The 17,118-nt window shown below is 48.2% G+C and overlaps 2 protein-coding genes across 24 annotated transcripts in view; one reads left to right on the forward strand and one right to left on the reverse strand.

Moving 5' to 3' along the window:
* Positions 1-11,719, reverse strand: part of RpL40 (ribosomal protein L40) — a 145,533-nt gene extending 133,814 nt beyond the window's left edge. Inside the window, exon 1 of the mRNA XM_069117109.1 lies at positions 11,709-11,719. The gene's annotated coding sequence lies outside the window, so the exon portion shown is untranslated. The remainder of the gene's footprint in view (positions 1-11,708) is intronic.
* Positions 1-17,118, forward strand: part of LOC138181818 (protein turtle) — a 156,890-nt gene that overhangs the window by 117,236 nt on the left and 22,536 nt on the right. For 14 of the 23 annotated variants that reach the window (XR_011173610.1, XR_011173611.1, XM_069117087.1 and 11 more), the window contains 3 exons: positions 1,364-1,497; positions 13,867-14,098; positions 16,334-16,657. Coding sequence is in view for 21 of the 23 variants with exons in the window: in XM_069117087.1 (XP_068973188.1) it covers positions 1,364-1,497; positions 13,867-14,098; positions 16,334-16,657 (690 nt within the window). In the remaining 2 variants the exon portion in view is untranslated. Of the gene's footprint in view, positions 1-1,363; positions 1,535-13,866; positions 14,099-16,333; positions 16,658-17,118 lie in introns of all 23 variants that reach the window. The other 9 variants (XM_069117092.1, XM_069117103.1, XM_069117085.1 and 6 more) reach the window with 8 other exon arrangements.

A 17,118-nucleotide genomic window follows, 5' to 3' on the forward strand; every position in this document is an offset into this window, starting at 1 on the left:
TTAGCATCGCGTCTCCACCGCGGGACAACTCAAACTGTTTTTGCAAAAAAGGTGTACTACGTATGTGTACGGTGGAAAATTGAACGATTGCCGACAATAAAAACAGTTGCTTCGGAGAGCGGGCCACTCCCAGCTGGAACTTGGTAATCACAGTAATGGGACACAAATGTTTGTTGGGCGTTCCACGGTTCGTATTATTATGCGCAATGAGTACGGGACTTGATATAAGAGGATTGTCCCGAGCCAGATACGAGGTGAACGTTTCGCTTGTTTCGTACGATATCAATAACTTTGACAAGCCGTTATTAGCGATGCTAATGGCATCGCCGTTTCTGCTTATCGCGGTCAGCACTCTTTCGAGCTTGGAGTTTACTCGAAGCTCGATCTTTTTTTACGGTCCGAGAGACGTACGCTAAGTCGCTTATATTTCTTAGAGCGTTAGGAATTTGTGTATTTCGAAGGAAAAAGTAGAGAGAACGGGAGGGTTATAGGTTCCAGGAAGAAAGAGGGAGAAGAGTGCTGGTAGCATCTGTCTTTGTTCTTCCCGATTGGAATATCAACAGATTTTAGTAGAAATGTGCCAACGTTTGGCTGATGTAGGATTTTTAGATGCTTCGTTAACGAGGTACGAGAGAAATAATTACAATGATTCGTACGTGGATCGCACGGTACTACTACACGAAACTTCTCGAGCGTTCGTTTACTTAGTAACCGCGAAAAAAATATTGCAGAGAGCTTTGTCACGCATATCTGCAGATGCGACAAACGGATCGCAGTCGTACGCGGTATGATTCAAACAGAATTCGTAGTAAAGTCGGATCCCTTGTTCAAATGGAACTGTGTCACTGTCGTGACTGTTCGATACCAATTTTTCATAACCATCTCTGAACTCTTTCACGCAAATTTCCGAAGTGTCCTTAAAGTTAGCTGACTCTCGCGTGACGTCGTCGTTGCGAGAATCCAGTTCTGCCGAGCGGAAACCGAAACGCGCTTGCTCGTTCGTTCAATTGTTTCTTTGGAACGTATGGTTACGCTTTTGCTCGCATAATAGCAAGGAGACTTAAAAGGAAGGAAGGGTCGCGAAAATACGAACGCGGAAGTTGCCTCGGTAAATCACGAAGTTGGTCGACTGCGCGACCTGTAACTCGGCGGAAAAGTTAAGGGGGCGAGAAAGTCAGCCGGCAGACTTGCGAAACATCTATCGGCCGTCGTAGAGACGCGACGGAGTTGGCAAGTTTTCGCAGAAATACCACGGCGGAATGTGACGAGTACGCGACGGCGCTCGGACGAGTTTCTTTGTGGAGAAAGTTGGCGGCGATTCGAGGGAGCGGCGAGTAAAGATGTTTGAAATGTTGTGTTTCAGGTCTCTGCCACCAGGACGCGGTGCACATTACGGCAATCCTGGGGGAGAGCGTTGTCTTCAACTGTCACGTAGAGTTCCCCGGTGAGCACCCAGTGCCCTACGTTCTCCAATGGGAGAAGAAGGTAGGCGATACGGTACGATATCGGACGACAACCTCTGCTCTCTATATCCGTGAGTTAAGTACGTGGGCCCCGCTCGACACCTTACCAGCAACCTGCGTTCTGGTATCGGCGATCGTATCACTGCACCGTCTTTCGACAAACTTTCTGATCGCGTACCGATTCTTCGCTTTGCCGGGCTGAAAATTCGATAAAATCGTCGCGACTCGATTGGATCACTGAATCACGGATTTCTTCTTAATTCGCTGGTCGAACGTTGTGTAATTAGGAATTGGAGCATGATACACGGATGCACGGACGAATAGCGCTCTCGAGCAAGCTACGCGACCGAATCTCTTTTTATCGCTTTCTTTGCAAGCGACAGATGCGGTCACCGGCCGTTCCGTATATCGTTGTATATCTCTTCATGATCACCTCTCCGCGAACCGTTTCAATTTTCTCGACACCTAAACTCGGTACCAAGCAACGTACCTTCCGATTCTTCTTCGCGTTGGAAACCGATTCGCGGGTTTTTCGCGTTTTTGTGCCCACAAATCCAAATGGACGAATGCGACACGTTGGTATCGGTGCGCAGCGGAAATAAACACGGTCGTATCGTATCGTAGACGCGGCACGAGCCAATACCGTTCGCTACGATACCGTTTTGTGTACCATTTGGAAAGCGCAGCTTTCCCTCGGACGCGATAAGCAACGAAGGTATCCAGGTGCGCGCAACCCGCATCGTTCGATTCTGAAATCCGCGCGAGCAATTTATGGAGGTCGGTAGAGGATCGAAACGACCATGCTAGGCGATATTCGATCGTTAAAGCGACCCGTTACTTTGGGGGTTTTATGCGTTCGAGTGGGCGGCATCGCAGCAGTTTATTGCGGAAAGCTCAGTGAAAAATGCAGCGATACCAGAGACAGGATCGGTAATAGGAAGCGGGGCCCCGTGAGCACACATTACGTTTCTTAAAGCATATTGCGATGATTGTCGACGATACTTTGAATTGTTTATTCGATGATTTGTTGGCTTACGTGCTTACGTTTTTTCGTTTTGGTTGGAATCGGCGGCGAACGGGACACGCCTCTCGTTCCCAGCTGGAGCGGAATACGCCATTGGCTTTCCGTTCGTGTAGTTTAAACTAACGTTACGTATTATCGATATATCGTTATTGTATATTTTGTTGCCACGATACTGTATTACTTGGTATATACGTATGTATCTGATCCGGACTGGAGAGGGCAGAGCACGTTTTCTACGTCGATCAACAACACAGTCATCCGATCACACGTTCTCTCAGGCAACGACCCAGTAGCCGACTATAGTTGGAATCATTCGCGCAAATCTCTACAACCGTCTCTCTTTCATTCACACGCATCTCACGCGAATCATCGTAACGCGACCATGACGTTCGCTTGGCGTCGCGGCATCGCGTCGCGTAGCGGTCCTGAAAAGAACGCGCGACACTTTGCGTCTCCTTTGTTTGCATGTCACCACCGTCGAACAGCGAGTTGGTTTCATCCGCAGCATCGTGGTCGGTTAATTATCGCGGATTCTAAATTGACGGTTTTCCCTCCCGATCTGCCGCCGTCGATCGATATAGTTGGCGCTAGTTTCCAATGTGAACACGGACTCGCCGACCAGACGAGCGGCGACCAATTAATTTTTTATTAAGTCGCGCGTCATCACAACGATCGACGTAGCGTCGCCCGTTTTCGCGGCCGAGCCGCCGCGGCGCCGCGCCACGCCGTTGCGCGACTCCCCTTTTATCATGGAGAGTTCGTTGCACCGTTTTGAGAGGGAAAGAGAAAGTCTCGTTCCTCGTCTCGCGTTCGCCCTATCCCCGATATCTTGTGATCCTACCACCTGTCCAACGGCTCGATCATAAGCCATCTATGAATCTTTTGCCTTCCTCTTTGGGCTGCTACGATAATCTGTCCAATCTGTGAGTCACGTTTCTGACTGTCTATCAAAGTCTAGCTCGAAACAGCGTTTCCGCATTACGGTCCCCTCGATTGACGAGCTTGAAACTTGCATCACATTCATTGCTCGTTTCCTTCCGTTTGGTTCGCTCGACGTCCTTCGAATTACGCTTTTGGAAACTGTGCAACAGCGATTTCTGGTATGTAACGTTGAAATGACGTTGGATGTTTTACGAGGACGTCGAATCTTTTACGAGCCCCGTCGAGCTTGTCAATCGGCAGACAATAATACGGGGTAATGCGCTTTCACTTCCTGTCGGAGGCGGGAAATCAGAAAATCACGTCTCTGTCTCTCTAACATCTGGTGCTTTTGCATGAACGGGGAACGCGCTCGATCGGCTCGCAGGGATTCGCTGGCGCTCGTTGGACACGTCGATTTTTTCTAATCGGTGTGAAAGGCGAGGGAAAAGTGATGGGAGAGTCCCCGTTCCCTCGGGAAAGCCGGCGATTTCTGTCGAGCAGGCCGAGGCCCGTACGCGAGCATGACCTCGTATTTAACATGCCACAAGACGAATGGCCTTGTATCGTCGGTGTAGCATTAAAAGATTGTAGCTGTGCCTGCGATGCATTATCTCGTCTTTACGAACCAGTCGCACCCTGCATGCCGTAGTTTCCGCGGGACTAATCCCAGAGTCACGTGCGGACGTATGTCGCGTTGCCTCCCTTTGTGTCGTTGCTCTTTAATCCTCTCCCACGGCCATGAAATACGGGAAACAAACGAACCTGGATAATTTCTCGACTTAAAAACCCAACAGACTTTGTTCCCCTGTGATCGCATTCGCTCGCGTCAACGTTTAGACGAAACAAAAGCTGGGTCTTGGATTACCCGGAGACGCGGTAATCGACTGGTGGAAAGTTTTTGTCGGTAAACAAAACGCAAAGCGAGTGAGTCGCGCGTTCACCGCCGAGTGACACCGGATTTCGGGACGATTACCGGCTCCACTGGTCGACTGAAACGCATTAATCGTGAATTCAATATTGACTCGACAAACTTGCGTGTCCATCGTCGTGCAATTAATTAATCGAACGATCGATTCCGCGTGACAATACGATGATTGCCGCAATGACAATCGCATCCGTTTCCGCGCGTCGCGCCCCACTGTATCGTGCTATGCCGCGCTATTTCGCGTCGCGGCGGCCTTTTCTTCCGACAATCGACTATCGGCAACTAAGCGCATACGGACTTGCCATGTGGTCGCAGTTCCGCTCTGGGATTGAATCGATATAAGTTGATCCTAGTCACAATGACGTCGTTCTCTGCTTATCATCAAACTGCCTGTTTTCCACCGTGACCCTCCTAATAAACTACCCTTTACTCGATAGAGACGTTTTCCGGCGACAATCCGCCCTTTGTTCATCCATTTAACGAGCAGCACGATATAAACACGTCATATTCGATTTGAACGAAAGATAGGCGACGGACGAAGAGTCCCGAGGAGTTGGCCGATTCGCAGTCAAGTCGCTGACTTAATTACGAGGCAGGTGTAGGTCAGAATAAACGAGAATCAAGATGGTAGAGTCGTGTCTTGGCGAGGATTTTTTTGCCGCAAAACGGATTTGAAAGCGAGCTGGAGATGTCGAGCGTCGGAACGATGCACCATGGCTATTTCCATTTCCATTTCCAGGCGATTCTACTACCCCAGTGGGAAGAGATGGAAGAGGGGCAGCCCGTTTTCTTTTTTATGCGTGCATAAATCACGCGGGGGATGACGGGGTGGCGGGGACTTTACCGTATCCGCTTCTGCCTTGCCCCTCGATTCACCTAGTGCCACTGCGACTGACAACTAATTTCTCTTCCCGTCGACTTTTTTCCCGCCCGTGCGGCGGCCTTAGCGATCGCTTTTCACGCGCTTCCTCCACACTTTCCGCCCCACTCATACGTCTAGTCTCGTCTCTTGTCATTCGATGCGTGCGCTTTTCCGATCGCCGCGAAAAATGAACGACACTGAACGACGACGGAAGCGCACTGAACTTTGTCAGAGCCAGAACGTTGGATCCTATCGTTGACAGGGATGCTTATTTCGAAACAAAAAGGAGATGCATCGAGATAATTGGAGAGTCGATCGTTTGGACCGGCATCAGCGAATCGTATCCACGGAAAAATGATTTTGAGCTTCGAAACTCGGATGCAGCCCTGATGCGGCTCGTTTCAGTATTGCGGTTTATTCTTTCTTTGTTTGCAACCACGAACCATGCATGTACCAGCAGAGACGGAACATGGAAGCGCGTTTTATTTGCACTTTGTCGGCTTTGCCGGGTTCTGCGTAAGCGGATAGAAGAGGAAACCCGCATCAGGCTTTTATACGAGAGCGCCGTGTTCCTCTACGTGCATTTCCCTTTTTTCTCCCTGTTTCTAAGCGTCTGGTGAGGCAAGATGGTGTATGCGAGCGTAAGTCCAGACACGGGAACAATTATCGAATATCCTGGATCGATGCCAACGAAAAGCCGTGGCAATGTGCCGTTCAATTGCATCGCGTTTATCTAAACGATATTCTCATTCCGTCTAATAGAATACAACGAGCAGGCAGACACTTGGCCTCCCATTGAGACTGTTTCTAGATAGTCTTCCAAGACCTCTCGGACGCGTCAAGTCGAAGATCTGGTTTTCATTTCGAGCGCTCTTGTAAAACGTCAATCGAACGAAATACTCGTGTGCCGTGAAATAGTCTTTACGCTCGCTTCGGATGCCCTTCAAGCTACGAAATCGCGTTAACATGTTCTATTATAACATATCATCGAACGCACGACGGCAGGATGTAGAATCGCGGTACACCCACGAGGGAAAAAACGTGAGACTCGAGGAGGAACTGTCGGAAAAGTAGAAGGGAGACTTTTGGCGCGCGTCACGGCAGTTGCTAAAAAATAAACGCTTGCGAAGAAACGTGTTAATGCTAAAGGGGCGGGTGCAGCGGAGCGATGATAACCAGGCGAGCTTTCTCTTGCTGTTTGCGGCACTTCTCTATTCCCAACAGAGGTCTAGAGACGAGACGGAGAGCGAATCGGAGGGTGACCAGAGACGTGCAGGCCAGTTGACGGACGGTAGAGAGGAGGGTGGACGTTTCAGCCGCGACTCGACGCGACGTGGGGTGTAGCGTAATCTAATGAAACAAATGGAGGCAGGAGTGAACTACGCGAATGGGCAAAGAAAGGAAGGAGGGGAAAAAGAAGGGAAGGAGGTCTGAAAAGAAAAACGGGAAACCAGGGTAACGCGGGTAAGGGGAACGTGTACGTGTATGCGTCCCGGCAAGAAAAAGAGGAATAGAGTCTCCTTGCAATTCAATTTCTCCGACATTTCCACTCGGGAAGACATTCACTCCCACAGGAAACCTGACTCCTGGCCCTTGCTTCTCCGACAGTCTCTCGAGGAACACCCACTCCGAAGTTTGCGAAACTTGCCCACAACCTGGCAGGTTTCCCAACCAAGGTCCGACCGAATATTTTTCTCCTCTCGCTCGACAATGTTCCTGGTCCTGCCTGTTCGCGACGAAATAAAAACTCGGGACCTCCGACTTCGTCACATCCATTTCCCCCCCTCTCCCTTCCATTATACCGCCAGGTTAATTATCTGGCCGGCAGCGTAAACAAGAAGAAAATTCAAATCCCACTGCTGGCTCCGACTATTTCTAGGCGAGTAGGACTCGTTGCTTCGAGCGCGAGTTAGTAATTAGGTTTTCTTGGAAGATGCGCGTCGTGAGTGGCGGCAGAAGGAGCCAGTTTTATTTCGCGAGGCCACGCGATATTCTGCGAGACCCACCGTTGCATTTAAAAACCATATTACCAGAGAACGGAAAAGGAAACAAGAGGAAGCCGCGGTGTATTGGCCTCGCGATTACAATTTGTACGGTGAAGAAGCAATTTTACGCTCCGAATATACCGCAGCGCTATGCGGCCGTCACGAGTCTCGGATAATTTGCAATTAACGAAGAAAATTTCGGGTAAGGAAACGCGTTTCGCGACCTTTTCAAACCGCAACTTCCGATCTGGGAAAAGAAGGGTGTGCTCGTTAGTATGCAAATCAGCTCTGGTATGAACGGTCCGCTTACACGAAATGTAAATTTGGTCGAAGCCCGAACGAGTCTTTTGGCTGATATAAGGTGAAAATCTTGTTATGGGAGTTTAAGGTGGAATTAATTTTCATTCGATGAAAGAACGATGAGTCCGCGATGAGACGATACCGTAAAGGCTTTGTCGGAAAGTTGTCGAAAGTAGTCTAACGCCTGGGAGAGCGGCTCGTGGATAGTTCGTCACTGTACGATTTAAATTTTCTTCGTAATCTGACAAATTCGCGAGGAAATGTTCGTCGCTCGCAGCGCTATCGACACGGTGTAGCAAATCTCGACGAGTTCGTAATTTTGCTGTTTAACGACCAACGACGAAAGCGTGTAACTCGCGATAGCCGCCGTTCGAGTAAAAATCGATGAGCATGGGTGAAAGATAAATTTTTGCCGCGTGTCCTCTACGGAGCTTCTGGGAAGTTTGCAGTGGTCGATGCGGCGGTTTGAGAAACGCTGCTCCCGCGTTATCGATTGAACGTTAGCCGGTTAACCCGTAGTTGGTTTAAAAATAGGACAGCGTAGACCACCTCCGCGTGGCCAGCTTTACATTACATAAACCACCCCCGCGTGGCCAGCTTTACATTACATAAACCACCCCACGGCCGGTTCTTGCATTGAGCGGGGGTTGCGCTTGACGCCCGACACTGCTATCCCGAGTCATTCCTCATCTCTTTCCTATCTTCCACGCGTGTAGGATTGCAGGACGATGTGGTCCTCTTCTCCATTCGTGCAATTACCTTTCTACCCGGATATCCGTGCAATTCGATATCATCGTGCCGTATGCCGCGTCCCCTTATTTCCGGCCAACAGCGTTCGATCGTTATCCTTTTTATGCGACCGATCCTCGAACGACTTCCGTGTTCTTAGGATCATTTTCTTCCTGCCGGAGAAGCCTGCTCATGTATACGAGAACGAAACGAAACGGCGTCGTATAGGGTGCTCACCTGACCCGAAATCGTTGTCCCAAGCAGTGCAGTGGTGTGTTACCGTACGAGGTTAGGAGGTCTGTATGCATAATGCAGAGCGCACGGAGGCCAGGTTGAACTACTTAACTGTGTCAGGGTTACCCCCCTCTTGGACGCTCGATTCCACGTGCAAATTCCAGGCTGCGCCATCCTTCTACCTGTCGTATATTTCTGTCTTCCTCATTCGTCACAGGTTCGGGGCTCAGCCTCGTTATTTTCGCTAATTGGTGGCTTCGTCTTCCTTTTTCTGGCATTGTTATTATTAATGCCACCGTCGACATGAACCGCCTAACGAGATAATTAGCGAAACCTAGCCCAGAAGTGACTTTGACGTAACTTGCTCGATGTATATGGCGATCGGGGGTAAACTTTTCTCCTTCGTCATGGAGCAGCAAGACACCGACACGCCTGAAAAGTCGATTTTCAACAGCTATGGCGGAACGAATATGCGATAAACAAAGCAACATACTCGAAGAAATCAGTACCTACTCGTGGTATATTCCTCTTAATTTATTTTCTAGAAACGCAGCCGACCGAAGAGCCACTTGCTCGTAAACGAAGCTCGCTCGCGCTACGGCTTTCGACGTCGAATTAAACAATCCAGGACGGCGTACGCGGCATCCAACGAAACCTTATTATCGCTCTAAAACGGCAGCAGGAACGGAATCGCGCGAGGTCGCATTTCTGGATACACAGCCGGAATGCGAGAGCGCTCTCGACGGGTGCTCGCGTTCATAGCAGTATTCTCGCTTAACATAAATGCCAGAAAGGAATCTGTCGGCTGAACGCAAATACTTGCCAAACGCGTTCACACTGTTCATTCTGTCAAGATAATTTTCTCGCTTCCGAGGCGGACACGGAAATGCCGTGGGTCGTGTTTCGACTCAAATATGTAATGAATAGTTTATCCTTCGAAACTGCGACTTCTTGTCATGGGAAGAAGTTAGCCAAATCGGGCAGATTCTCCTTTCTCTCTTTAAATAAATAAATATATATATATATATATATATATATATATATACGTAATAATATATAAAATACATATCAATATTTGTCGAAGATGACTACGTTTGTAGAGGCGGTAGAATTAATCAATACGCTGACGAAAGCGTCGCTATTTATTTTCGCGTCGTGTCAGTAATTTCTTCGACTTCGACGCAAGCTAACCGCGCGAGATCATTCTCGAACGGAGAACATAGTACCGATAGAATGCATCGGAGTTTGAATTTGGTTCGCGATTAGGAAAGCCGTGTCGAACACAGGCAGTAATGAAATCGAGGAGGAAACTCGACTACAGGGGCGTCGTCGTTTGATTACACCGATTCGACTTGTACCGCATTCGAGATACTTCTCTCGTCGTATTAGTTCAGCCGGAGTGTTGGAGTGAATTGTCCTCTGTGAACACGATATCTCCGCAATAAGTTTTCCGTGGAGGAGCATCGACCAAGTTTGCGGGCGGACCTAACAAGTTTGGAAATTTGAAATTCCTCCGTTTCATTGAATCGTAGAGCACTTCTCGCGAACTAAAACGAGTCCCAGGAACGATACCAGGATTCATAAACGATACCGGATAGAAAATGGAACTTTTCATGACCACCAGCGTCGATGTTTTCTCCTGAACCAACGAGACAAAGCTAACCTCGCGAACTTTTCGAATTATAGCCACGCGCTTTTCATTAAACGGAACTTGGCGCAGACGTTTTAAACCACAAAGATTCCCGATAGGAGAAAGTTATTCTTTGACAAAACTTTCGAGCCGGTCGTCGACTTAGCCGCGAAAATGTGTTCAAATGAGTAAAAGAAAAGTGTTCCAAGGTTACCTGCCAATTACTTTGCCTATTTCTTCAGCGAGGAAAAAGCATTTGTGTTTCTAGTGCACATTCTATGAAAGACGAATCATCGAGGTCATAGCATAGAAGCGCAGACAGCTTTGGAAATGGCGAGGAGTCATTGGGGTTGTGTCATTGACGGTCAAGATCGCTGGAAGATCATCGAGAGTAATCAAGATCAAAATTATATCAATATCACGAAGCACAGGAAGCTGTTAAAGAAGAGTTTCGCGAGGCAACGACGAAAGCGTTTAGTTATCCTTTCTTCTCATTTTCTCGCGCAGAAACTATAACGACCACGACCGAGGTTTCCTCAAAGAACTCACGCTTTCACACGCCGTGTTATCGCATTTCCATTTCGAGCGTAAGACGTTCCAACGTTCAAGAAGAAAGTTCCGAACGCCAGAGCGTCGAAACAAAGCGTTGAAGCAAATTGCGAGCCGGTCGGAAGTTGGGAACACCGTGAATTGTGGACGTGCCAGACCGTTCTTTCGCGGTGACGAAGTTGCTTTTGCAAATTGGCCGCCCGATATTAACGAACCGGTCCATCCCCGCGTGAACAATTTACGTTTAAATTTGCGCCAAGTCCGTTGGCAGGTCCGCGAACAAACGTTGAACGGAAGGATTCCGTTCTGGAACTCTCACACGCCTCGTTAACATTTCACTAGTTCGGTTGGCGAGGGATTTAGCTCAATCTCCGGAGAAACCGACAAGCTTCATAAATATCAGAATTCGCGAAATAGACACAGTCATGGTGAGAGAAAATAGTTGTGGTACGTCTGACAATGAATAATCAAAATCACCGGAATACGCACCGCGTGCAAATGCAGATGTTCGGCTCGCTCTCTATCTCTGGTAGAAAGAATAATAATGGGTGCAAAAACTCGAAGATTTCTCCTTAAAAGGCAAGCGGTGATTATCGTGATTCATATTTTAAGAAGAAATCAGTTAGAAATTAGATCGTTCCTCGGTGACTTTCCGAAAAGAGGATGATTTCTGAAATTTCTAAAGTACTTTGTAGGTAGATGGTTCGTAGATTGTTGGGGCAAGAGGAACGTGTTACCAAACTTTAGACCGCTTACTTCGAAAATATACGATGCACTTGTAACGAAATAGCGAACAGCACCGAGATTAATCTCGCAGATATTCGCGACCGCTGATAGGCGTCTAGAACGATAAGAGATGAGAGAAGCCAAACTGGGAAAATAAAAGAAAGACACCTGACCTACATGAGCGGAGCGCGTAGCTGTAATCGCGGAGTGTTCGTGCAAAACGCCACGACTTATTCCGCTCCGTCTCGTAACTACTGACGAAATCGTACCTTCCATCTAGGGAACGTGCTTTTCCTCGCGAATGCTTCTTTCCCGACCTTTTTCTTATGCCTCGTAAATAAAAAAAAAACAAACAAGCGCCGTTAGAAAACGTCGAAAAAGTAGGTAGTTTGGCCCACTCCTCTGTATGCCATTTAGACCCGTAATTTATTTCGGTTACGCGCACTTCTGTTGGCATCTTTTCTGCCCTCTTTCAGTTTTTCGGTTAAATCCAAATCTAGATCTATCTCTACGTTTATTCGTCGGTCTATTCGATTCACAAAGAAAATGAAATCGTTGCTTGCGACTAGGTGCACGAACAGCATGCACATGAGCAGATATACGAGGAACTCGATGGCGTTAAATTTGTTTCGTTTTCGGGGCACGGGGCGAAGCGAATCGGAACAAGAGAGTTTTTAGCCTGGAAAAAGAACCAATTGTTTTTCTCGTTCGAAATTTTGGGACACGGGAACGCATTCGTTCATCGTTTGTTCAAGACTATACGTAGAGAACGGCGAAGCAAACGCGACAACTTACCACGAAATCGCAATATCGAACGAGTTCCGTGGCTCGAAGGAGAATAATATTGAAATCACTGTGGTTTGAGCTTCCAAGCACGACGACTACGACGCGACGCCGTTCGCCGTCGCAAGTAGGCCAGCTCGAAATAGAAACCATCAACTGGGGCAGTCAATGGCCAACATACGATCGTCACTCCACATTTGTCACGTTTTTTATTCTTCGTCTTCGTCTTCCTCTTTTTCTTCTTCGTTTCCTCTCTTCCACCTTATTTTCTCTGTTCCCTTTTTTCCGAGAATCGCGCAGTGCTAAACGCGTGGCAGTAGAATAGCCTAGTTCCGTGCCAGACACGAGTAGTCCACCGTTTCAGCGACCGATTTCTGTCTCTCGACTCCTTCCTCGTCGCTCGATTCCGATAAGTATCGATATCGGCTCGATCGAGCAACCAATAGACGAGCAACAACAGTACGCGGCAGTCTTTCGAAACGAGAACGATAGAACGAGGAAGCGTTTACCGAGTGCCGCTGATTCAGTGGTCCGCCTCGCCGGCCTTTGATCGTGCTTCGAAAATGCAAATACGTTCTACAACGTGTAATTTAATTATTAGCGACGAAACGGTGCGTATGTCGTTGCACAGGTAGCAGTTAACACGTTAGTACGCACAATGCCGCTGCTCGTTTTAATACACGCGCTTCACCACGATTCTCTGGCATCATCTGGCTTCGCAGACCGCAATTTTCATGAATGGCCACGTAACTGACCGGTTGAAATATCAGCCGATTATATTTTTCTCGTTTCTACGAGAAACACGGAATTGATCGAGACCGATCGTTCTTTACCGATTCTTCACCGATATTTAGATTCCGTTTAGTCGCATGCCTCCCTTTTTGTGTGTCAGACTGTACTTTACTATAGATCGAGACAAACCGCCGATCCTCGATAGCGAAGTCACTCGGTCGCCGATCGGAAACGACAGCTGGCTCGCGATCTATCGTTTTAGAAACATGCGACCCTCGAGGAATAATCTAGGATCGACGGGTATCTCGACTTTGCATGGCACGTATCCCACGAATCCCATAAAAGTTTCGTGTCACCAGTCATTTTCCAGCAGCGCCTTCTCTCTATCCACGCACAGTCTATGCCTTGTGGATTACTTTTTCATCGGCGCACAACGAATTCCTTTGTTTGCCATAGAGGCTTGCATGGAAAATGACAGTTGTCGTGCCGTCCTCGGCCGGGCGAACGTAACGAGCATGAAAATTTAAGAGGATCTTCCGGTGCGTTGAATTAGAGGGAAGGAAGAGGCCATGCTCGTTACGTTCAGTCGTTCGCGCGGAGAGAGCTCGCCGACTCGGCGACTCGGCGACCAATCGCGGCCGTAGATCGTTTCCGCTCTTCACACACGCTGCATCCTCTGTCTTTCGTCATTTGTCATTTCATTAGCCGGCAGCTGGTGCGAGCAGATTCGAATTTTTCGCCTTTTTTTTTAATAATAACGCGTCGCTTATGCGTCTCGCGGGTTCCATTTTCTACTATGCTTTCTACTGATTTATTCGCCAATCATGTTCGTGGAACTGTCGATGAACCGAAGAACGTCGATACCCAACACGAAATGGCAGGGACGACGAGCTTCGCGAAATCGAAAAAGAAGCGTCCAGCATATACCGAAGCGAGTCTCGCACCAGTATGTACGTGTTCATGGCGATCCTTCGTTTATGTTGCGTGTTGGTGTTGGTGCAAGGGGCAGGAGATACCAATATACATATGGTACGAGTCGTATCCGACCCACAGTGGCGAAGGTTACGAAGGTCGAGTCTCGAGAGTTTCGCCGAATTCACCGTATGGCGTGGCGAGCCTCAACTTGACTGACATCCGCGAGAGCGATCAAGGATGGTACGAGTGCAAGGTCGTCTTCCTCAACAGGTCGCCTAACAGTCACAAGAACGGTACCTGGTTCCACCTGGATGTCCACGGTGAGTACTTTTCATTTGAGAACGATCATGTTACGCTATCGCTTTTCTTCGTTAACCGATCGTCTCGTCGAAAGCCGGTACATTACACCTACTATTCGATAACGTGCTTGGATATCGGCGAACTCAGCATCGCTGTTCGATGTATCGATTTCGAAGATTCCGCGCGAACGATCAACCTAATCGCGCGATTCCCCATCTGTCAGCTGACGTCGGAGTATCTGGGCGGTCTACTGTATCTTAAAAGCTGGCGTTCACGTTTTACGCTTGACCGTAGTTGATCGGTCAGGAAATTCTACTTAAGAAAAGTTACTGGGTCAAAAAACGCGATTACGCGACGTTACAATATCGATTAAAAAGGACTTAACTGCGATAATAGAAGTTCGTGTTTCGAACGAGCTGTCGCGAATGCAATTTAAGACGAAAATTCCATTCGCGTCGGATCCGAGTTGGCCAAGTTTTGCATCGATTTTACCTCGAAGCAGTCTCATTAATATTATCTCGTGCTTAACATGATTTTATGACCGCGACGAGTACCGTGTTTTTGTCAGAGAAAGTGTCTAACGAAAGAAAAGTTGAACGAGTCCAGGGACGAATCTTATTCCTGGCCCGGTTTCCAACGATCCGCGAACTTTTATATCTTCGAATGACGAACGCTGTCGATTCTGATCTCCCCCTGTCGCGAATAAAACGAAAATGCGCATGCGGAAGAGAGAGAGAAAGAGAGAGTCGCTGATAAGAGAAACGAAACAGGGGGAATAAAAAGGATGGAGAAAAAGGGAGAGAGAGCATCGTCGTTTCTTGGGAATCCAATTCAATTCTTTCGTCGAGCGACGCGATAAAGTTTTACGCGTTACGTCAGTGTGTCGACGACGACGTCGCGATGGAGTCATCGAACCAGGCGATGGGAACGAAAAAAGAGGAAAAATGCTGGCCAAGAGAAAGAAAAATCTTGTTTGGCCATAAACTATGACGAACGGCCGCGAGGAAGGAAAGTATTTAGATGTTTTAAGAAACGATGCGTACTACTCTCTTTCTTTTCTCTATCTGTATCGTCACACCTCCACGTCTATGTTCTCATCGCTGCTGCGCCGTTTCCTCCAACGAGCTTTTCTTCGCTGTTTCGCCTCTCGGTTTCTGCATATACGTCGAGCCCACGGCCACACTCGACCGCGTCATCGTCGTCGTCAACAACAGCAACGACAACTGCGAGGAAGATGTCGACAACGTCAGCGATTGCGACAACTAAGGATTTGCCAGCGGCATCAAAAAGAGGAGAACCACTCGGCCAGCGAAAGCGCTCAGAATCTCTCTTTGTACTTTTGAAATTGTCTCTGGCCGGTCGTTTACTCGCGTCACACTCGTAAACTGTTTCTCCTTTCTTCCTCCCAGCGTTCTCGCTTTCGGCCTTGTTCATATCTTCCATTTCCGTTTTTCTGCTTATGGTATTTGTCGCAATGTATCTTTCCGAATACGATCAACGTGCGTACGATTCTATGGCCAGGTATCGCTCATTTAACGATGCCAAGAACAAACAATAGAACGGAGACGATCGTACCGAAGACGATAGGATCGCAATTTACGACAAAGTAAGATCAAACTTATTAAAACGATCAAGAAGAATGCGAGAAAGAGAGAGAGAGAGAGAGAGAGAGAGAGAGAGAGAGAGAGTTGTTTGACGCTTCGACTATATTCCAATAAATTTTCCTGTCATCTATCTTGACGAATTCTCTTGGTAACCGATTGCTTGCTCTCTTTCCTCTTTCGTCCTTGCCCAGCCCCGACTGTTTCCGTTCTATCAAATACACGAGGAAGAGCGCGCTTTACGCGGCGAAAATGGACGTTCCTTTGTGCTACGACGGTCGTCGAAGTTGTTGAAGGGCCGTCATGATTCCCCCTGGATGGAAACTCATCGAAGATAAAAACGTTGGAAAAGCGGCGCGGAAGCGTTTTCTAAACGTCCGCGCGATTCGAGGGTTTGATTGTTCCCTTAATGCCGTTTCCTTCGAGTAATGCACCATCGCGTGGTAGTTGTCGCGATTTCTTCCCAACAATTCTAACACGTTCGACGACCCCGTCGGTGTTACTCTATTTTAGCGTTTCCATCTTTCGACTCGACGATCGATAAAAACGAATCGCAATCAGCCGGCCCGCTAGTCTGACCATATTCTGGTCCGATCTACTTTCGATACCGCGCACAGTCACGTTCGACCTTTTCCGCTCGCGATCTGCTTACAGTTCCAAGAGTATCACGGGAGGATAAAAACGATTGGTTCGTTTTCGTAGCGCCACCAAAATTTAGCATCACGCCAGAGGAGATGATCTACGTGAACGTGGGCGACGCGATAATATTGAACTGCCAAGCGGAGGGTACGCCGACACCGGAGATTCTCTGGTACAAGGACGCGAACCCAGTCGAGCCGTCGACCACCATCGGAATATTCAACGACGGCACTGAGCTCAGAATCTCGACGATCAAGAACGAGGACATCGGGGATTACACGTGCATCGCGCGAAATGGGGAGGGTCAAATCAGTCACACAGCCCGCGTTATAATCGCTGGTGAGTAAAACAACAGATCTAGTACGAGTGTGTGTAGCGGAACACGTGTATATTCCTACGTCAGCGGTTACTTCCTCGTCAGACACTCCGATATTATCAGATACAGCAGCAAAGGTCGACGCCTTCCGTTCGGCGTCGTTTCTACAAGGTGTGACGCGCCATTGCCATAAAAATTCTCGTAAATCAACGCTAGTTTTAGAAACGTGTCAATCTAAACGCGCTACTTCCCGGCAATAACCGCGTGCACCAATTTCCTTTGTGAGTACGCTCTGATCTTCGCAGCGTCGCAAAGTTTGGTCATTCGTCAAACTCCCAAAAACGGAATCCTTCGTTACTCATTAGCGATCCTATCAAGATTTCCTCTTCTTACCATCCGCAGGCAACGAATTGTTTTGCGGTTTTACGGTAAATTCAGCGAACTTTATAAGCTTGGTGTGAGGGGCGGGGAAGAATTTAGCACG

The sequence above is a fragment of the Bombus flavifrons genome, chromosome 7, assembly GCF_040668555.2.
Source record: "Bombus flavifrons isolate JBK064 chromosome 7, iyBomFlav1_principal, whole genome shotgun sequence".
Taxonomy (NCBI): domain Eukaryota; kingdom Metazoa; phylum Arthropoda; class Insecta; order Hymenoptera; family Apidae; genus Bombus; species Bombus flavifrons.